This window comes from Sylvia atricapilla, chromosome 1, assembly GCF_009819655.1.
Source record: "Sylvia atricapilla isolate bSylAtr1 chromosome 1, bSylAtr1.pri, whole genome shotgun sequence".
In the NCBI taxonomy this organism is placed as follows: domain Eukaryota; kingdom Metazoa; phylum Chordata; class Aves; order Passeriformes; family Sylviidae; genus Sylvia; species Sylvia atricapilla.
This window is the reverse complement of record NC_089140.1, coordinates 149,059,424-149,082,114: the sequence shown is the minus strand read 5'-3', so window position 1 is coordinate 149,082,114 and position 22,691 is coordinate 149,059,424. Positions and strand designations below refer to the sequence as shown.

Genomic DNA, 22,691 nt, shown 5'->3' with positions numbered 1-22,691 from the left:
AGACTTTCCTCACTTGATTAATACCTCTTGATGAAGCAAAATGAATCACTTAATTGCCAGTATTTGGTTATGAATTGCCATACCATTTTAGTTTTCTCCTTCAACATCCATATAAAGGTCATTGAAGCAAGGAACATTTTCATCATAAGTGATCACAGTGTGAGTAATGGTCTGCGGTCCTTTTGCTTCTTTATTTCTGGGAAGGAGAAGGGTGTGTTCTGTAGCTTCTTGGCTGATTTTGGAAGATAAGGGGAGATGGGATTTAAACTCTTCTCACAACCTTTCTGCTAATATGTTTGCAGCACAGCCATGATCTGGTCATACTGGTATGGGGAGATAGTAGGAATCATGTTCCTGAAACCTCAGTGGGTTCAGCTCAAAGGGGTTTTGTCTCTGCTGTGTCAGGATGATTGGTCAAGATAATCTGAAGAATTGCAACAAAGATACTTTGGAGTACAGCAACCTTTTCAGTTTGATGGTAACAAATGATTCCCATACAACAAATTGCATTGCCAGGTACTTGAACAGCAGTTTTTTGTCCATTCAGGTGTTTGATTGCAGCAGACGTGATTCATCCTGGCAGAATTAAAAGGTCTCTGATTTATGGTTGTACATAGCTGTACCTGTCAAATAGGAGCATGTGTGTGCTGCAGATATCCATCCCAGCCCCTTCCCAGAGGGAAAAAGACACTGCTTAGGTGACAGGGAGCTGTGAATCTGTTCTCCGTTCAGAGCTGATTCCTGTGTCATGTTCATCACAAGAGCAGCAAAGAAATTTAAGATTTGCACCCCAAGCTGTTCCAATCAGTGTCCTCTGGCCCAGAAGTGGGATGAGCACCTAGGGGTGGTGCCTGTCAGGTCAGTTAGTTAATGTTTTATCAACTAGCCAGGTTTAGCAGAACGTGAGCTTTTCTGCATGTGTTTCTGAACCTAAAAGTAGGATAATTTCGTTCTGGTTATAATTGTGAGGACTTAATGCCTGGGGTTTTCTTACACAAGAGTTGGGAGGATGCCATAGAATCCCAGAGTGGTTTGAGTTGGAAGGAATCTCCAAGATCATTTCATTCCAACCCCCTCAGCCATGGGCAGGGACACCTTCCACTATCCCAGATTGCTCAGAGTGCCATCCAGCCTGGCCTTGAACACTTCCAGGAATGGGGCAGCCACAGCTTCTCTGGGAATCTGTGTCAGGGCCTCAACCACCCTCACACTAGTGGATTTCTTCCTTGTTCCTCTTCTGTCTTTGAAATGAAAGATTTGCCCATTCAATCTTTTGCTTTTACTTTTATGTATTTTTAAATACATACACATAGTATTTTATAGAGTATATAATGTAAAATATAAAGTATAATTTATACTATATATACTGTTCCATAGATACAGATTATATGAACTGAATATATGAATGCAAGGCATCATCAGTTCTTCAGCAGGAAAATATTAATTACTTTTCTTCTTTCCAGAGTAATTTTAGTGTTTCTGTAGGTTCTGGTTTTATGTGATTCTGAACAAACTTTTTGCTGGTTTTGGTTGCATTAGTTTAGTTTTCCTGGAACAAGCTGGACTTCATGTTTGAAGTACCAAATTTGCATATCTAATTATAAATTAAATGTCTTCTATGAGTCTAGAGGTGCATTTGGAATAATGCTCTTATCTGCCCCAGCTCTCTTCTCTTCCCAGCTCTGGCTGTGATATATTTGTGCAGTTGAAGTATAGCCTCCCACAATGATGAAAACCAAGGTGTTGCTGCTGTAGGAACAGGAGCACTTGCTGTCACTGTGGCTGCCAAATAATTTCTGTGCTACACCCTCCTTCAGGAAGTCTTCTACTCAGGATTATCCAAGTCCTTAGTTGCTTATGCTGAAATCAGTCTGGAATCTCTGAAATTGTTCATTCCTAAAATTTAAGGGGAAAATAGTTGTGCTTCTTCTGCTTCCAGTCTGTTCTGAGAGGGAGCAGTAACTGTTGGAGATGGGAGTAGGAACGAGCTAGAAATGAGAATTATGTCAAATCAGGAACAAGCACACCCTGGATACTGCTGGATACACAGCAAGGTCGTGTTCATAATTCCTGTTTCATCCTGTAGGAAAAGCCTGGCAAGTTAAAACACACTTAATGTTTATCCAGTAGAGTAAGGCAAAGGCATCCAGTCACTTCTGCTTAATCCAGATTTATCTCTAGTTTGTTTTTTTAATGTTAAAATCACAGTCAAGCCGAGGTAAAATAAACCACAGTGGGAGGGTTTGGCTGTAAATATCTCAGGAACAAGAACAAAAACATGAAAATGGGGAGAAAATTCTCATACTTGAAACTGGCTGTAAGATAGGGTCATACTTAGGTCTGTATTTATGAGTACACAGAGATCAAAAATACTGGCTGAAAGATTTTTACATTCAGGTGTCTCATGTTACTTGTGTGGTTGCAATGGCTTGTGCACCTTCAGGAGAATGAGCAATGAAGGCAGCTCTGAAACTTGCAGTCACAAATCTGTCGTTCTTCAGCATGGTATTGGGAAATTCAGGAAAGTTTAGTATGAGCACAGTATTTGGAGACAAAATCAAGAGGGAGAACACCAAACATCAACTTGAAATAGTTTTCTATGTCTGCCAAGAATAATAATTTTATTTTATGAATCAGTCACTGAAGCCTCAATCCAGTGAGTATTTTCCTATTCAGTGGTAGGAATATAAACAAGAGGTTGTGATTTTTTTTGAATAATGCTACATTTTGAGAAGTGAGAGTCATTCCTTTTCCCTAGTGTGGCAATTATCATGAATTTCAGTTTTGTTTCTGTCTGTGGTACACGTGATGCTTCAGCCCTAGAATAATCATACAAAGCAGTAGTTAATTTATAACTTTTTGTAGGTTATTACCATAACATCCTTGAATATTTTTCCTTCTCTTGTTAGGACTTTTCCTTGTATATCCAGTCTGCACTCACATCATTAACAGTGCTTCAGTTTTGTTGTAAATGGGAATAAAAATGTGCTGGTTTATGTCTTGTCTTTACTAGGAAAAGTATCTCTCAGATCAGGCAGTAGGTAGGGTGTGAGCTGTGCCCTTCCGTTCTCACAAGGACAACCTCCTGCGCTGCAATAAAGTTGCTCATAAAATGTGTCCTTTGTGACTGACTGGGCAGATTTTATAGGGCCGGGTCCTTTCAGGTGCTGAAATGCTTCCTCCTTCCTCATCCATCTGCATCAGGTATTCCAGCACTCATCACCACCGTCAACACATTTGTGTATTCCAATCTGCTGGAAATCCATAGGGGCGGGTGTGGGTGTTGCTTTGCAGAATTAAGGCCCTACTGAAGAAAAAAGGTGGATTTTGAACACTTGAGGTTGTGGAATTGTTAATTATGGCCTGTATTTTCTTTGACATTGGAGGTGCAGTGTAATTTGGCACTGAATTTTTAGGTGGACTGTTATTTTTTGCTTTAATTATTACTTCTTCGTGGGGTTTTTTTCCCTCTTTCCTTTTAGACCACAGAGGTACTGTTTGTTTTATCATTGTTAACTGTTTTGTTTAGCATGTAAGAGAAGATTATATAAATGTTATAATAACTTGATTTATAAGTTCAGAGCTTTCTGTCAAAACAACATGTTCATAGGCATACTCCCAGCATAATTTGTTATCTCCCTTTAATCTTAATTTTGTTGCATTGAAACCAACAAATGGAGTTTAAGACTCTCCTGCAGTATGTCCTATAAGAATTGACAAATTCTATTCAAAATAATTTCTTTGTAAATTCCTTATATTGATATACATCTTTGCTAAATGCCTTTTAAAACACCAGGATCAATCCATATGTTTAATATATGCTGTAGAGCAATACATTGTCTTTTTAAAATTAGACTCTGAAAGAACAAATCCAGTTTTAAATTTATGTCTTATGTCTGGAAAATGAGGAAAGAAGTATTTAACATTTATCTTCTGGATGTTTGTCCAGTTTATAAAAGCAACAACTCTGAATTTAGGTTGGTTTTTTTAATACCAGCTATTGCAGGTGACAGAACTTAACAATGAAGACAGACACACCACAGGGGCTGTTCTTTTAAATGCTAAGACTGAATTGTAATACACAAGGGAAGGTGGATAAGAGATGTTTTTAATAAATTACCTTGTATATAAAAAAGTGAAGTAAATACAAACTGAACCAGGATTATGTTTAATTTTGGTATTAGTTGTCTACATCTCCAAACTGTGAGTTTCTTTTGATTAATTAAAGCGATGAAGAATCTTGAATTGTCTAGTTTAAAAAAAAAAAGAAAAGAAAAGAGCTTGCACTGACATTGAGAAAAGTCATCCACAGTTCGAGTTGGCCGCAGAAACCTCACGTCTAATGAAGAAGTCCTGAAAGAAATGGAGCTTTCTGACCTTGAGCGTGGTAGGGGATCATTGAAATGAGTGGGGAAATGGGGATGGGCTGTGCTGCCACTCCTGCAGTGGAGAAACCACAGGATATGTTCCTGGAGGGTTTTTTTTTTCTTATAAAGCTTCACCCTTTCTGTGCCTATCACACTTTGTTCTAAGTGTCACAGTCTGTGCAGCTCAAGTTCTTGCTGTGAAAAATACATTTTCCACAAAGAAGGGTGGGATAGGGATGCTTTCAGTCGCTGTTAACTGGCATCTTAAATAAGGAATTAGTATTGCCCATTAATGAATCAGAATTTGCTCTTTCTTAAAACTTTCTAAGTGCGCAGCATTTCAGTAAGTGGAATATAGTGGTTTGGGGGCTGTTTGTTTAGGGTCTTGATCTTTCTTTTCTTTTTTTTTTTTTAAATTTATTTATTTTGCCTAAAGGGGTAGAGTAAACCATGAAGTCTCATCAAGTATGCTGCTCTGTACTCTTCTTTGTATTAGCAAAGTGTTCTTCTGTTCACCTCTTAAAGTGGGAAAACTAATTTCCTTCTGGAGTGTGAAAATCATTTGCAGCTCATTTCTTCGGAGCAAATCGTATTAACTCTTAATGTCTCAAATTTTCCTCTGAGTGGTGTTGTCTTTTACAGAAGAACATAACTGCATTTTAAGTGAGCTCTTCTTGTCGAATTCCTGTCATGAAACTCACTTGCTCAGTGAAATATTCTGCAGCTGATTAAAATGTAATGAAATCATGTTTCTGACAAATGCTGAGCATCTTTAAAGACCATACTTTGACATTTGCAAAATAATGGGAAATAATTAGAGGTTAGTTGTGCTTATGCTGCCGTTGACTGAGCCAGGCATATCTCAAATTAACCTTTTCCTTTACATTTCATTGTAGTTACTTGTTCTGTCATGTGTTCAAATGATCTCTGGCCGAAAAGAAGCACCTCATAACCTGTTAAAAGTTCCTATCTCCTCTTTAAATTCCAGTGCCTGGCTGGAGACCTGTGGATGGTGCCATGATAGTCACTGATCAGCTGGTTTGTTGATTTTGGTGCAAATTACAGGTGCTCATCAGCTTCCTTGTATCAGATGCAAACAAGCCTTACTTGCCTGTCCTGTTCCTAGAGAATTTCATCAACTTCTGCCTGTGTTAAAGATTCTTAGTCTTTTTATTCACATCTGTCTATTTAGTTGGTCAAAGTTGTCTGGGTACCATCTGAGAGTTGACAAATGGCTTTAAAAAAAGAGGTAAAAAGAGAAAGTTGAAGGTGGTAATTATATTTGAATTTGTAATACTTGTATTTTCACCACATTATTTTTGCCTTCTTTAATTATTGCAATGGAATATTTTCCTTGTCTCCTACCTGTTCTCTGCCCCTCCTTTGTCTTTGCTGTTCACGTCCACATCCGTCTGGACCAGGTATTGAAAATCAGCAAATGTTATTTAATAGTTCAGCAGCAGAGACTTAGAAATGTCAGTTCTAGACTGTAGACCCCAAGAAAAACTAACCCCCCACCAAAACTAGAAATAAATAAGCCTGGACTGATTTATTCTGTCTTAATGAGTAAAAGCAACACAAAAAAAATCATTTTAGCAGCAGTAGCAGGAGGACTCAGAGGGAAGCAAGGGCTCTGTGGTTGGGAAGAGTGGGTGAGGAAGTGCTTGGCAGGGAGGAAAGGAGTGGCAAGTTCTGCGGCTTTAGCAGCAGCAAAGACAAATTATTAAGTTGGTGAAGCAGCCTCTGGTGACAACTTACTTGCCTTTGAAGAATTAACTCAAACCTCTGTACAAATAAACTCTTCAGAAATGATCATATATCAATTTTGTTACTTCTAACACAGGCGTGTCTGAGAAACCAGACAAATTCCTTTAATGATATTTGGATGTTAAACTACTGATGAGAACTTAAACTGTGTACAAGAAAATACTTTTCAAAAAAACTTCAAAAATAAGGCCTGAGTGATGAGACATCTTTAATTTTCTTAGATTTTTTTTTTTAGCATACTTATATGAACCCTTTGAAGGGTCAGAATATACAGTGTAGGCTTTTTGGATGTGTTCGTAGATGGGCTTTTTCAATATGGTTGTTTATTTTTCTGATTCGTTCTATGATAAAAATGTTATTTGACTTTTAGTTTTCTGACTTGATGTCAGGCTTTTCCAAACCAGGAAATCATGATCTTGCACTGGCATCTGTTGACTTGATAAATGTAGTCTATGAGAAAGCTGCCAAAGCTGTGTATCTGTATTTTCATCTGAACTTTTTGGAAGCCCAAGGGTTATATTTGACCTTTGGAACAAGTCCAGGGAAGGCCACTTAAGTTGATCATGGGGCTGGAGCAGCTCGGCTGTGGAGACAGACCAGGAGAGTTGGGGCTGTGAACAGCCTTGAGAAGAAAAGGCTTCAGGGAGACCTTGGAGCCCCTTCCAGTGTTTAAAGGGGCTCCAAGAGAGCTGGAGAGGGACTTTGGACAAGGGCCTGGAGTGATAGGATGAGGAGGAATCACCTTAAGATGAAGGACAGGAGGTTTAGATTAAAAATAAGGAAGAAATTCTTCCCTGTGAGGCCACAGGTTGCCCAGAGAAGCTGTGGCTGCCCCATCCCTGGAAGTGTTCAGGTCAGGGTGGTTGGAGCTTGGAGCAACCTGGGATAGTGGAAGGTTTCCGTGCCCCTTAGCAGGGCTTGATATGAGATGATCTTGAAGGTCCCTTCCAACCCAAAGCATACCATAATTTTGTATTTCAGCTTCAATAACAGAAGCAAAAAGTGAGGCCTTTATGGATGTTCTTAATGTGAAAAAAAAAAAATCATCCCACCAGTGAGTCATTCTCTTTGGATACCATTTCCTACTTGTGACACTTACAGGAGACTGTGTGAGCATGACTATTGTCTACAGCCTGTCCTTATGTTTCTTCAGTATCTACTGCATTAGAGACTTTTAGAGAATGTTTTAATTTCAGTTTATCCATCCTCGTGGATCTTGTAAATACTGCTCAGGCTCTCACCTGGAGTCCTGCCTTTTTAGGTTCCCTTCACAAGGATCCTGCTCTGCCCCTTCATTATTTTAGTTGTACTTCTCTGGACTTTTGGACAGAGTAGAAGATGTTCTGGAAATTCCATTGAGTTTTCTGTTTTGGGGGCTAAAATAGAAAAAAAATCCATAATTCTCTTCTGGCAAGGGGTTGTGTGATGCTGAAGACAATCACCCCTTGCTTTTAGTAAGCATTGACAGAACCTCTTCCAAGTCACAAAGATCCCAAAAGACCCAATTGCAGGCTAAAATTAGTAATCTGATGAAACACTGTATTTTTTGTTTGAAATATTTAATATTTTTTTCAGTTTGTGCAGTTTTTTCTAATGCCAGGTTGTGTAGAGATTTAAGTGTTCGTAGGTATTTCTGACCTAGGTACCTCTGACTTGCTGCCTGTTTGTGGTGTGGAAGGTGTATTGTCACAACAACATTCAGGTTTTGTGCAGAATATATGCAGAAATATCTTCATCCATATTAAAGCACGCACGCGCCTTGCTGAAGGAGATTGTTCTGTTTTCTCTCTACTATGAAGTATTTATTTTAAAATAAATTCAAGCATATTAAGAGCACAGATTGCAAATATGTAAGAACTCTGCTTCCTGAAGCTTATGTGCAAAGGTGTTTCAATTGCCAGATCCTTTTGGATTGTGTTCTCAGGCCAAGTCAATTCAGCATTGAAAAACTGCATGTGTTTAAGTGCATCCCCCCTCTCCAATTAATATTCCTGTATGTTCTAATAGAGACTTGAAGGAGGATGGATTGATAGCTCTGTGTGTGTGGTGTTGGCTTATGGAGGTGTCTTGTTTGTGTAACACCAACTTAATTTATTACCACCTGCTGTTTCTGCAAATGGTGAGATTGTCGCACACAAATTGCATATTTCATCACTGCGATGGTGGGAATTGATTTATTGTTTCCAGGGAAATAATTGAATAGAAGAAAAATGCACTGTAAAGTAAGTTGCATCTTTATGAGCTCCTTAATGCCTGTCCATGATCAAATATATTCTAAAAAGGTGCAGTAAATTCTTGAGGGGCTAGCGAGACCTGCTGACTTGATGCCTTCAGGTTTGCCTGAATTTCTCAACCATGAAGATAAACTAGTCACTCCCTGTCTCCTTTGCTACCCTGCCATGATGAGGATATGCTCACACTGGTGGCTTGGGACCTCAGTGCTGATGGGTCTGTGCTTGTGTCTGTGCTAATTCACCACGGATGGACTGTCACAGAACCTGCGATGACTCGATTTTACTTCTGTTTTTGAAATGTGCAGCAGTTGAATTAGACATTTCTGACTCCAGTCCTTATTATTTGAAATTAGGTAACTGTCAGTAACAAGTATCTGGGTTATCTCAGGTGGATGAGATGGACAAGATGGAACAACTCAAACAGTTGCTTTAGTGGAAGAGGCTGATGTAGGTTTGGGCACAGGGTGTGTTGTATTTATGGCTCATGTGTTGCAAAGCATGATGAGGTTTTGACCCAGGGTGTCTCCTGTCAGGGGAGGTTGGAGAGAGATGAAAATAGTGCCACACATACCATGATTGATTATTCTTGTGGTGTTCCTGCATGATTCCTTCCACAATTGGAAGTGACAAAACTGATGAAGCTTAATTGTACTGGAGCTTGTCTTGCTTTAGGGGATTGAACCCACCTCTTCCAGGTTCCAATTAATTTTTCTACCACAGACCCAATATTTTATCCTTTTAAGTACTAAATTCCACTCACAGAGAACTCTCTTGAAGGCAGCCCTAAATTAAATGTATTTCTACTGGTAAATACCAGTTGGAATGGCTGTCTTCCCCTGGTTTAAAAACTTCAGGAAGTAGTGACTCAGTTGGAAGTAGAATGGTCCAATTGCAGCTGTTTTAACCCTTTCAGTCGTTTGTGTCTCATGCACAAATGACTGAAATTTTTAGCTGATCCAACATACATGTTGGAGATGGTTCTAGGAAAAATGAATTCGTTTTTCTAACATCAGTTCTTTGGTAAGGTATTGTCTGTCTCCTCCCTGTTTACTGCACACTGAGGAAACACTCAAAACATACATTCTGAACCCACTTTATATTGTAATAGAGTTACTGAAGGAGAGCTTTCCCTTAAAATTGTGAATTCCTTATTTCTCAGTACAGTGTAAATGTCAAACTTCAGAACCTGAAGTATATTAGACATGCTTTAATTAATCTAAACTCAAGGAAGGTTCAGTAACCCTGTGTTAGTGGAATAAAGGTAAAAGACTGAAAAATGCTTTGGGTGGAGGGTAAGGATATTTTCTTGGATGATGCCAATTTTCAGAGCTTTTCAGTGTTGATGGTTCTATTTAGAGATTTAATGACATTCGCTGGAAAACCCTGCTAAATACCTCTCAACTTCATCGGGATTAAAAAGAGCAAAAGCACTAAATGGCCTTCCCTGTTAGCTGTGCAGTGCACACTACAGAAGTCCCTGGTTTTATGGAGAGAGTGTGGGGACAAGGAATCCTGTCCGAGGGAGAATTCCAGCTGCAGTGAGGTGCTGAGTCCTGGGTTTAGATTCAGCCCTACACAGCACGATCCACCTGGGATGAAAGCACTGGTAAGGAATCCATAAATTGTGTTCTGATACAAAGCAATATGGAATCATTGGTGCTGACTCCAGAAGTTTGAAGAGGGCCCTGATGGTCTGTTTGCAGTGGATGAAGTGTTTTGAATTGCTTTTTAAATTACCTATTTAAGACTTTATTATGCTTTGTTGATTTTGTCATTGTCTTTAATAAAAACCTTGAAATGGTCCATCCAGTGTGTGTTTATCTGCTTCTAGCTTGAATTAGCCAGAGTACAGAGTAAAGAACCACTTTTTTCTTAATATTTCTACTTCTATACCAGAGGCTGTTGTTACTGGCTTTGAAAAACGCCTGAGCCAGAATAGGCCTAAGGAAAACTTTTTACAGGCCGTTGAATTTTGTAATCGGCCACTGTCATGCAGCGCAACAGCGAGGCTGTTGTCATGCAGTTCCTCCTGAGCCCCTAAGTGCCTTTTATCTGATGGTTAAAATTATTAAAGGAGGTTAAAAATTAAAAGATAGTTGGAGCACTTTGAGTTATAGACTGGGATGGTGTCATTCAGTAATATAAAACCAGGAGATCCCGGGCAAAATTGAGTGGTGGCCAAAGCTAAATGATGTATTAAGCCTTGAGAGCGCATAGCCGGGATACCTCGCTGCTCTCCTCAGATGCCTCCAGTTTCAGGCACTTCTGGTTTTTAATTTTGGAGAAGCACGCTTGCATCATCACCAATTCTCATTAGTTTTTACTGTTCTAGAAGGACAGTAAACTCTCCCTGCTTGTAATTGCTTCTTAAGCTGCTTGGAAGAAAAGCTGGGCTGTGTGGATCCTCTTTGGAGCAGTATTTCAGACGGGAGTGTTAGAAAAGATTATTTGAATTCATACAGCTTCCTTCAGTATTTTATTTCAATGTTTGTAGGAAGGGCTGCTGCCAACAAGTAGTGCAGCTTCAAAATACATCGAAATTAATTTAAATCTTTATTTTAAAATTGCACAGTTGTTACTTGCTCATTTCTCTGGTGCCTTTTGAAATAAAACTGCACCCCTCTAATTCTCTAGAGCTTGCTAGAAGCAAGCAACAGAAAATGCAAGGGGAGATTAGTGTTTATTTGAATTTCAGTGGTGCCAAGGGACCACAGTGAAAGTTCAGAGTGCTGTTGAGAAATTAGGCAAGCATCTAACTGGATACTGTGTTCTAATTAAAGCTTGTACAGACATTGATTTTCTTGTATTCCCAACACAACTGATGTTTCCTCACTATTTAATTTTTTAATATTAAAAATAGAAAACGGTGCCAACTCCGAAGGGAATTGCTGGTAGCGCAGATTATGTAATGTTACAATAAAATTGGGTTAAACTGAGTGTTTAAAAGTACATTAGGACTTAATCCTGTGGGATTTTTAGTCAGAAGGTTGAGTGATGTTTTAAATGCAGGGTGGATGAATGCAGGACATCTTGGGACATTTGAAAAATTGGTGCTTGACACGAGAATCATTTAACCATTGGTCAGTCCCTTGAAACGTTCTCAGTTCTTTCATCCCAAGGTGCATTACCCCAGTAACAGCTACTGTTTCTCTGGCACTCAGCAAAATCCACTCCTTGTTCTTCAGCAGCATTTGCCCATAGCAGCTCTACAGGGAATATGCCATTGTTTCATTTAATTTAGGTTATACATCTATTTATTTATATTCTTATTTATTATTGATTTCTAGTGAGTTACACTTGTCTTACATTGGCCCAGGATTGTCATATTGCCTTGCTTCACGTGGGTCTTATAGTTCACTGTCTCTAAATTCCTCCTTCATGCTCCCTTGAACATTTAATCTCCTAAAACATTGTTACAATTGAAATGCAGGTTCCTATATTGGCAATTTGTATTGCTAAACTTGTTTTGACTTTGCTCTGTATTATCTTTGAACTGTATTGAGACATAGATTTAGTAACTGTTCAGGCAATATTCCCTGAGGGGAAAAATGGAATTGCTAGTCCTGTTTTTCTGTTTCATACTGAAACAGTGAAGTACTTGGTGAGACGATTTAGGCTAAAATAGGTAATAAGAACTTGATTTTGAAATTGTTTTAATGTGTCTGGCTTTATACTTTGACCCAAGAGCCTTGATAAGTGCTTTTGGGCCACAAATACTGCACTTAAAAATTCATATATTTGGAGGAGTGAGGAGAAAGGAGTGACCAGGAGGGGATTGAAAAGAGGCAGCAAAATAAATAAATAAATCAATAAGTATGTTCTTGGATGTAGTCATAGCAAATATTACCAAAACAGTGAACATAGCTGAAAGGCTGGGTAAAGTGGAACAAAGGATTGCTCCTTTTTTCTTCTGCTTTTGAACATCAGCATTAGCTGAAAGAAAAAGTACAAGAAAAATAAACTCAGCAGGGAACAAACAGGGACATTCCAACGTGACTTATGGAAATAGCTGAAATTACTGCATGTCTTTGAAGGCTAAAGTGATGATAAAGGGAAGAAATGGCCCTTCACCTTTCTTTCTACATTCGTCCCTAATTTGAAATCACAGACCTCATGTTTTTCTCCAGGTTTCATCCTTAAATGTGTAACAAGATGTTAACATCAAGGAAATGCAAAAAGAACTTGTTACACACCTGGCACATTGGCTGCTTCTCTCCTGTGGCGTGGATGTGTTTGTATCAGTTGGTGGAATAACAAAAGTCAGCAATATGCTGACTCTCAGCACAGGCCCCAAAAATACAGGCTTTGTATGGGGATCGTAGTTAAAATTGTACTTAACACCTTTCCTGTCTGTGAGGTTGAGATAGTCAAGTTAATATTTGCAAGGTGAGTTACAGCAGGATTTAATACAAGCTGTGAAAATGGATTGAGCTTGAAATGCACGAGATGTTTACTCTCTGATGTGAGATGTATTATGGATAATATGATTTTAGAGTGTGAAATAAATTCTTAATTTAGTTTTTATCGCCAAATAACGAAATTTCAGAGGTTGCAAGGCACCTATGGAGATTTGTCCAACGCCTCTGCTCAGAGCAGGGTCAGCCTACAGCAGGTTGCTCAGGACTGTGTCCAGCTGTGATTTGAATATCCACAGATGGAGATTCCACAACCTCTGGACAACCTGTTGCAGTGTTCAGCCACCTGTGTAGTGCAAAAACTTTCTCTTAATATTTAAAATGGGAATTCCTGTTTTGTCCCTTCATGCCCATTGCTTCTTGTCCTCACTGGGCACCACTGGGAACAGTCTGGCTCCATCTTTACTGATATTTATATACATTTGGAAGATCCCTCTGAGCTTTTCTTCTCCATGCCAGACTATCCCATTTCTCTGAGCCCTTCCTTGTATTACAGACACTTAAATTCCTGAACTGTTTTTGTGGTCCTTCATTGGACTGTCTCCATAATGTCCATGTCTCTCTTGTCAGGATGGTAACAGAGCCCAGGAGCCTGGTGGATGCAAGGACACATTGCTGGCTCATGGTTGGCTTGTTGTCCACCACCAGGGCATCCAGGTCCTCTGGAAAACTGGTTTTCAGTCAGCTTGTCCACTAAAGCAGTGTTTTAAGTCTTGCCAGAAGGATTATTACACCAGGACCAGAGAACGAAATGAACTCTGAATTCTTACCGTATTTTTATAGATTCTTAACTTTTCTAGTAGATTTTATAGATTCTTTTAGATTTGTATAGGTTTGAATTTAGATGGATCAAGTTATTTTGCAGAAATGCCACCTGGAAGGGGTTTTAGCTCATAGATGCCTTCAAGCCTAAGACGGGGATCAGAATGTGGAGGTTAAAGAATAATAAGATTTCATGGTATCTACAAAGGACAACGTGGAGTGTGAATAATTACAGCTTGGTTCCTTATAACATGAACTTGTTAGCGCTGCATTGTTGGCCATCAGCCAATGCTAGTAAGAGAAAAAGGGTTGTTTATTTTTTAAATTATTTTTTATTATCGAACTGCTGTTGTCAAAGACATTATTTGCATTGAAACCATTTCCCTTATGAGATGACTCTACTATCAGTTTATTAACCAATTTGCAGTTAATTGATTTAAATATTTTTTAATGACTTTTGACTGTCTCGTTAGTGGAAATGATTTAATTTCTGGGTACTCGAAGCTGGTAGTGAAACGTGACTTAGAACTTTGATTGTGCTGCTGGAAGTCATAACACTGACTTTGCTTCTGATACAGTCAGCAAATGTGGAATGTGTTAGGAGTCACATTGAGAGAAAATGACTTTTAGAAAAATTCAACTTGCTTAAATCTCAGGTGCTTCCACCACAGTAAAGAAAATCCATCTGAGCAATAATAAATCTTGTGTTGTAGTCGAGTAACAACTGCAGCATCTCAGCAGACACACTCAGTATCACCAGGCCAGAGCTGGTTTGCTTCGCTCCTCCCTCAATCTTGGAGTAGTCCTTGACATTACTGAGAAATCCGTGTGATTTCTCTGAAATGCAAGCACTAGGAGAACAATAGTCTTTCCTCTTGGAAGCTCTAAGGGATGCTGGCGCAGAGCCTTGCATACAAAGAAATTTGACCATGCTTGACTTTAGACCATTAGCCTTTTATACCACAAGATCAAATAAAATACAGTACAATCAAGTCATAGAATCATGGAATGATTTGGGCTGGGAGGGACCTTGAAGATCATCTAGTTCCACCTTCCCTACCATGGGCAAGAGCTCCTTCCACTAGACGGGTTGCTCTGTCCAAAATTTGTGATTTATATGTAATCTAAATCTGCCCTTCTTTTCGTTGACTGTAGGTTGTTCCTGGCCCATGGTGGCACACAGTACCTGTCTATTTAATACCAGAGGATTAAAGCTATTCATTTAAACCGAGATGTGTAATTGCAGCATTACACACCAGTCTAGTTTGAATTTAGAACAGCCCAAATAAGCATCGTGGTGTTGTTATGTGAGCTTTCTTTGTACCCTGCAGCTCTTGTAAAATAGTTGTTTAACAGCAGCTGTGTTTTACAAAGTTTTGGCCTGGGGCAGAGTTTTACAGTCGCATTACAAACTCAAACCCAAGGGCTGGTTTTAATGGGAATGTTAATAGGTCCATAACCAGAGATATGGCATGTGTTTCTATACCTGGAGCTATCAGATTTATTGCTGTTTCGGTGCTTCATAAAATAAGCGTCTGGCTTTTTAAAAGAAGCTGCAAGGAACCAGCAATGATCAAATTCTGAAGGAAAACTGCTTTTTTAATTTTGTGGAGGGGGTTGTTACACTTTGAAAAACCTCTGTGAAATACGACCTTGTGAAAACTGACCCTGTACCCAGTTCTGTTAGTCTGATGTCTAATTCCACATTTTGATGAATATGGAAACATCATAGCAGTGTTATGCCTGTCCATTAAAATGACACCTTGTAAGAGCACTTCAGTGTGTAGGTACTGGAGTCTTGGATTGCTTTGCTGCTCCCAAGGGCTGTAGATTCTCCGTATTTAAGCTTATGGCTGGATATCTGAATGCTTGGTTTGGTGTTTCCCTGACAGCTTTTCTTCTCTCTGTTCTTCAGCACATAAAACCTGATGAATGTGTGTATTAAAGTGTGGTGAATTAATACTAAAGTGGGCATTCTTTTGGTTCTCCTCTGGGAAAAAAATTACTCATTTTGCTTTGTGTTGTAGCAATACTCCCTGCTGTCTGCTTATGTAAACTTTAAATAAAGCTCAGCAGTTTCACCAGTGACCTTGAGGTGTAGGCTGGGTTGTTCTGAAGGACTGCAGAGCATCCTGCCCAAGGTCAGCGGCCTTGTCTGAGCCTGAAAACTAAAATTTCATTCTGAGCAATTGGACTGTTGATCTGCCTGGATTTGTCCTGGTGAAACTCCCCACCCTGCGGACCTTTGGGTTTAGCAATGGCTATTTTAGCCTTACAGGAAAAGAGTCCTGCAGTTCGGAGCTTGCACAGTCTTGTTTCGGTGTTAGTGTGCCAGAGGGGAGATTTTTGTGCCTGTTTCAGCTTTAAAGTCAGTGTTTGTGTGAAAACAGCTCGTGGGCTGCTTTGGTGACTAGAAGTCAAAGAGCTGCTGAGGGGCTCCCGGCATTTTCAGATCTGTGTCTGTTCGTGAGAGGCGAAGAGGAGCAGAGGCTTTAATGTGTGCCTAAGGTTGGCTTAATTCATTTGTATTGATGGTGATGGCCAGAAAAGAGAAACAACAAGAGCTGTGATGGTTTGTTGAGCTTTCAGAGGCAGGAAACTCCGGCAGGTGGGGGAAGTCCATCAAGGGTCACTGTGGGAGTGTTCCGCAGAGTCTCCTTGGCTTCTCTTACCATCTTCCCTGAGGGCAGGACATTAGAGGCCTTTTGTCTGTCTAGTGTGAGTTTTTAGTTCCCGTGCATGAACGCAATTCAACCATTTATTCAAGAGGTAAAGACATCCTGCCCAGATGGGCTGCTGTTGTTTCTTTATCTGGGGGATCTGAATTAGGTAGATGCTTAAGACTTCCAGTCGGGTTTTAGCCTCGCAAATGTTGTTACCCACAGTCTGAAGATTTCAAGCCTAGATATTGCTGGTGCTAATTCCTGTTAGCTGAGCTCATGGGGAGTTTTGACCGTGGCTGGTGTTATCACCAGCTGTGCTGGAGGGGAGATGCTCTCCCTTCAGCCTGATCCCGGCTGCTTCTGCTTCTCTTCCTCTTCGGCGGCTTCAGGCAGCCGCGGCATGAAACTAAGCCAGTCCTGAAAGACAGGTCACCTGGGTTTTGTTTTGATTTTTTTCTCCCCCCGATAGTTTTTTGAGCCGGTTTTGGGGGAGGTCAGCAGAGTTCCGTGGCAGGTGGCTGAAGCTCGGAGGGGCAGCCAGGCATTGCTCGGCTGGAAGCAGGGGTCTATCTCTCTTGTGCCTCTCCGTGGAGCAAACCAGGGCTCAGGAGTTCAGTTTACTACCAGGAAGGCGTTCAGAGCGCTATGCCAAAAAGATCAAGTTTAGTTTATTTTTAACTTCACATTTTCAAAACTGCCTCCCTGCTGGCTCCTCGCTGTGAAGAGGAGGAGGTAGGGAAACTCTGTGCACTTGTCCAAGCCCTGGAGCAAAGCCCTGCAGTCCTTTGCTCTCTGCAGCCAGCAGACTGGAATGATGCTCTAGACTGGCAGGCAAGGGAGGAGGTACTCTTTGCTCTTTTTCTCTTGGACTGCATTGATTCCGCAGACACCATCTGCTTGTGGCTTACTAATTAGGAGCAGTAGCCAAGAGGCAATTTTCTTCTTTCTCCTTTGACATACTGACTCATACCGCGGTCTGTGCCTTTTGCCATCAGGTTGCTGGAAGATAAAACTTACCCACTTGTTCAGGAATTGCTGAGAGGAGAGAGAGCTGTGTTCTTAATGGTTCCTCACTGAATAATGAACTTAGATCCTGGATGGTTTTGTGCCTCCCTGGTTCCCAAACTAGCACAAAAGGAGTGAAGCTCTCTATGTTTTAGCCTTGAAACAGGAGAGGCTGGTGTTGGTGTGTGGCTTCTTAGTGGAGAGCCTCTAAGAGGTACAGTGATGGGATTTCCTTATGCCTCTTTAGAGGCTTGTTGTGAGATCAGACTTGGCAGATTTTAGGGATGAAATCTCCCGTTTGAACTCAAAGCTGGCATTTGGTGTTGAAGGCTTTGTCAGGGACCTGGGTTAAGTCACTGAGAAATGAATGGAAGAGGTTTTGCTAAAGATACCACTTCTGTAAATAATTGTGGTGTTCAAGTTCAGATCACTTGCTCCAAGAGGCTTTTAATTTCTCTGGTAGTCATCAAGGTAGGTTTTCATGTTTGTAGATACACAAATACTTCAGTTGCTTTCCAAAAAGGAAGTGAGTCTTCATGGTTTTCTGGTAAATGCCTTGTATGAAGAAGTATAAAATCATGCATAACTAAAATCAATTTCTTTCTTGTTTCCCTAGAATATGACAGATACCTAGCATCTAGCAAAACCATGGCAGCAGCTTACCTTGACCCAAACTTGAATCACACCCCAAGTTCAGGTGCAAAGACTCACTTCAGTACTGGGATGGAGCGTTCCCCGGGGGCCATGGAACGAGTTCTAAAGGTTTTCCACTACTTTGAAAACAGCAGTGAACCGACCACGTGGGCCAGCATTATCCGGCATGGAGATGCTACTGATGTCCGAGTAAGTCCGTTTTAAGCATTCTTATGCCACCTTTAGGTTAAGTGTTGTCTTAAAAAATTGGAGGTAAAAATCTGGAAGAAAACAAACAAAAAAGTTCCGTGGTTTATTTTAAAACAATCTTGACCTGTTGTACCTTTGGAGTGAATTCAGGAGCTTTAAGTCGTACCAACCTGTGTGACACCTCAAAGTAGGAATGAGAGCTGGGATGAAAGTGACATGAAATGACATTTTGCATGTTTTAAAGAAATAATAAGAAATGAATGTGTTCAATTGTAAGGTGTGTGTATTTACATGTTTAAAATTTTTAAATATAATGTGCATATCACATAGGGAAAGAAATACTGTTTGGAAACTTACTGCCTTATACTCTGGGAAAATGGATCTCTGAAGAATCCCTTTTTCCCCTCCCAGAAAGTCTTTTTGTCTATCCTCTCAGTGTAATCACCTGCTGCTTGTATTTTTGCAATATTGTCCTTCAGTTCACCTATGGAAAAAACACAAGGGTTGTGACTTTTTAAAGAATTAGTATCTCTAATCTTAGAGTTCTGTGGAGATGTTATATATGCATGAAAACATTTTATTGTCAACTTACATCCTCTCTAATGCTGAGATTGTACCTTTTCTGCATTTGTCTTTGAAATTTTTGAGGTATTGTGGTATCTAAACAGTAACGAAGCCCAGTTAAATGTGCAAGTGCTTTTGTGGTTTGCTTGTTTTGTTAATTATCCTTGAAGAGCAGAATCTTGCAGGGTGGTAGGTGGTGTGTGGGGTTGTTTTCTGCTGTGAGGTACTTGCTGTAGAAGCAGGTCCCCATCTGCTCCTCCCTTCCAACAGCTCTTCAAATTCCACTGCAAAGATGTGATTCTGCTTGAAGGAGAGAGCTGTCACAGAGTGAAGGAGACTTGCTTTGTCTTTTGTCCTCTTAAGTTTCCTTTGTGCAAAAGAAAACGAAATTTTAAAACAATCCTAAAGAGTTTTGAATATTTCTCCCTTTCCCACTGTTTATTTCCTAACATGGCTGCATGTGCAAAGGCCCAAGAGCATTCCTCAGTGGAGGAGGTCTTGGGATCTTGAACACAGACCTGAAATCGAGGGATTTTCATTGGTGATGATCAGGAAATCTGTCTTTTGTCAATTCAGTAAGCTCCTATCTGTGTTCAGGGATAATTTGGTGATCTAGGAATCATTATCATCGATTGCATGCATTTTTTTGCGTGGAGTAGTTTTTTGGGTGCCACTTGAAACATTTTTGTTCCCTGACTTAAGTATTAATGAATGTTATCTGTAATCTGATTGATTTGTTTTATAAAGTGCATTACTTGGTACAAGAGGGGGAAAACTATGTCTCAGTACGTTTTTAACCTTGCAAACATCTCCTGTGGATAAATGTCCAGGGCTCTTACTGTGGTACTTGAATGGAGGCTGTATTTCCAGAGAAGTATGTAAAACCCTGGAAAACAAAAGTGGAGATTAAGTCTGTTTTTTTCCAGCTCGGGAATACCTGTGGTTATGGACTTTAAGGATACAAAACTTGGAGTTGCTTTAAGAAATTCAGTGCTGAGTTCAATTGGCAGTTATATAGTGTCTTTTAAAGCAAGAATATGCCGGTTTTTTATAAAAGCAGGATCAAAAGAACGGGCATGTAGCAGTTACTTGTAGCTTCCCTTAGTTTTAAATTTTTACATGTACTTTTAATTGGATGGATGTTTCCAAAAAGAATGGGAGTTTTGTGTTGTTCTGATGGGTAGTTATTAAACTTCCTTCTTTTAGCAAATGTCCTTCTTTTGTTATTTTGTTAAACTGGGACAGTGACTGTTGAATGTGAATGTGCAGGTAGTAAAGGTCTAGCACTGATGTATTACCATGACATTTATTTTAGAAACAGTAAACCCTTGTTGGAGTACAAGCCTACATTCCATTGGAATGACTGCTGTTCGACCAAGCTGAATAATTTAAGATTAAAATAGCCTGTAAGGTTTTTATGCCTCCTTTTGTGGAGGAGACGTCTGCCATTTCTTCTGATTTACAACCCGAGGGTGGAGACTTGGAGCTGGGTTTGTTTCCAAGGAGCTCTGAAGGAATATTCAAAGGTGAATGTCTTTGAGACAGCTCTGCAATTTAAAGGAAGAGAAAAAAGGTCTTCCAAGACTACTCCCTGGTCAGCACAGCTACTGCGGTCATGGTTGGGGAATATTTCCAGTATTTGGGGTACATTCCCAGTGTTAGAAGTCAGACTTGGTCTGAAATCTCCAGATCAGCCAATTGAAGGTGTTACTGCTGCTAAAGCCAGAGGAGTTTATGGAATGTACCAGGGAAAGTAAACTTGGAATTTTCTTTCCTGATTTGTGGTTCCTAACATCATCTGTTTCTAACAAAGTGTGGTTTGCGTGTGTGAATGAAGGATGTGTTTGACAGTCAAAGCAGTGTTAAAAGCCCTTTTCCTCAAAAAAAAAAAAAAAAAAAAAAAAAAAAGGGAGGAAAAAAAAAAAAGAAAATATATGCTAAGCGTAGAGTAGAAAGTGATTTAGCTGTATACCCTCTGCACAATTCCTTGGTCATGAAGGGAAACATTTTCCATTAAAACTCAGGTGGTTAAGCTCATATGAACAGAACTCGGCTTTTTGTGGGAGTCCCTTAAAAGGTTGGACTGTGATTTCCTTGCTGTTCGTCTTAAAATATCTTTCACCAAGACACCAGTATGGTTATACGTAGACTTTGCTTTGAGGAGAACTTTGGGCTGTGGACCTCTGCTTATTCTGGATGGATTTAGTCCCTCAAAGACAGCTGTTTCCTCAGAGGGATGAAGGCTGTGCTCTGCAGTGGATGCAAGAGCAGCTTCTCAATTCTGGGAAGTGCTTTCTTGGATTTCAAAGAACTGGCATGCTCTCTGTAATTACCCTCTTTGGTGTTATACTAAAGACATGCTTCATTTCCAAAAGAAAGAAAAAGGCTTTTATGAATGTGCAAATAGTGCTGTCCTCCCGTGAATGTGTATGTAGACACAGCCAAGCATTTGCCAGGGGAAGAAAGGTTGCTTATCTTCGCTGTTTGTCTTGGTATGGCTTGTTTGGATGTGGTGTCTAGGTGCTTATGCACAAAAGGATTTCCAGGCTTCGGGCTTGGAGAGAATTCTCAGCCCTCAGGTGTGGCATGTGAGGAGGAGGTAGGTGCAGCTGAGATGGAATTTTTTGGTCTCAAGTGCACTCTGAAAGTAAACACTGCCACCGGATCAGCACTTGGGAGAAAAGCACCTCTGTTTTCAGGTGTGGTTGAAGCAGAATTGTAACCATAATTAAAAACAAACAAAGAAAACAATACATGTTGCAGATTGAGTGGGTAGAGAAGATCTGTGATTTTTAGGAAACAGGCATTTGAAAACTTTGTGAGTCCTTACAGGTGACTTTTGGTGAAGTGCAGCTCTTCTTTGTGGTCTCCTTTTCCACTCCAGAGGTGCCCAGCTTGCACTGATTTCCACCTTTTTAAAGACTTCTAGCCTTTAAAGCTTGTCCTTGATTCTTAACTAGTAGCTGTGAGAAGACATTATTTATGTGGAAATAACAACCGCAGATCTCAGACCAGGTTATTGCCAGACATTTCTTAATTCTCAGAAAGTTTTTTTTTTCTGTTTTTTTTACACTGTCTAAAACCTAAGCTGGATAGAGACAGCATTAGATTTGGCAGATTTGTCCGTATTTTTGTAGTTGGAGAGAAGCATGGTTAGAGCTCTTGGACAAATAGTGTTTGAGGTTCTTTTAACCTGTTCTCAATTCAAATGTCCTTTTCTTCCTTTTCTATGCAATACCACCTTGAAATGTCAGCTTCCTTAATGTTGACAGAATAAGAACTCAAAAAGCTGAGTTTAAAAAGTACGTCCTTAGGTAAGGGGAATGATACTATCTAACTTGAACAAAACCTAAAAGTAAGGAGCATGCCTTGGCTACATCCCATCCCATTTGTGAAAAGGCTAGAGCAAACTCATCAGCTTCCCTACCCATCTGCAAGATCTTACTTCTCACAGGTAGAAGGCATGTGTGCAGGTTGGAAGTTTGTGTATCCCAGTCTGTTCCCTGAGCTGAGCACTTCAGGGGAAGGGCTGAAGCACATTCAGCTGGGTCTTCACTACAGCAGTTAATTCAGTTGCTTTATTGTGTCCTGTGTGCTGCATTTTCTTTCCTGTTTGCCTCTCTCATTCAATCTGTGCTGTACTTTCAGCTATTGGTGCAAGAGAGCAGAGTATTTGATTGGAGATCCAGTTTGTGGTGGAAGAATGGAAAGATCCTGTAGTGCAAAGGTCTGCAATTCAAATGCTCCCCTAGTTAAGACACGTGTTTCATCTGGCAGCTGTGCCAGGTTCCTTCTTGCTGTTTGTTTTCTCATGCTACCACAGTAGCTGTGCTGGCATAGGTGGTGTGACTGTTTTGGCAAACTCAATTCAAGCTAAAATGAATAATTGTTTTGCTGTTGTTTTAAATCCAGATCAGTTCTGTAATCTTGTTAGCTGTATTGTCTTGCAGACTGACACAGCTGAGAAGGCTGGAGGGAGAAAGGAAATGCCTGTTTGTGCTGGCACCGTGCACCATGAGGGGATAGAGTATTAAAGCCTTATTGATGAACATGCCTTGTCATCCACAGCAG

General features: G+C 40.1%; 1 protein-coding gene across 8 annotated transcripts in view; it reads left to right on the top strand.

The window, feature by feature from the left end:
- The window catches only part of PTK2 (protein tyrosine kinase 2), a 192,065-nt gene that overhangs the window by 66,603 nt on the left and 102,771 nt on the right, over window positions 1-22,691 (top strand). For all 8 annotated transcript variants that reach the window (XM_066336667.1, XM_066336659.1, XM_066336675.1 and 5 more), the window contains one exon: window positions 17,830-18,056. In XM_066336667.1, coding sequence (XP_066192764.1) covers window positions 17,862-18,056 — 195 coding nt within the window. In that variant the 5' untranslated portion in view covers window positions 17,830-17,861. The remainder of the gene's footprint in view (window positions 1-17,829; window positions 18,057-22,691) is intronic.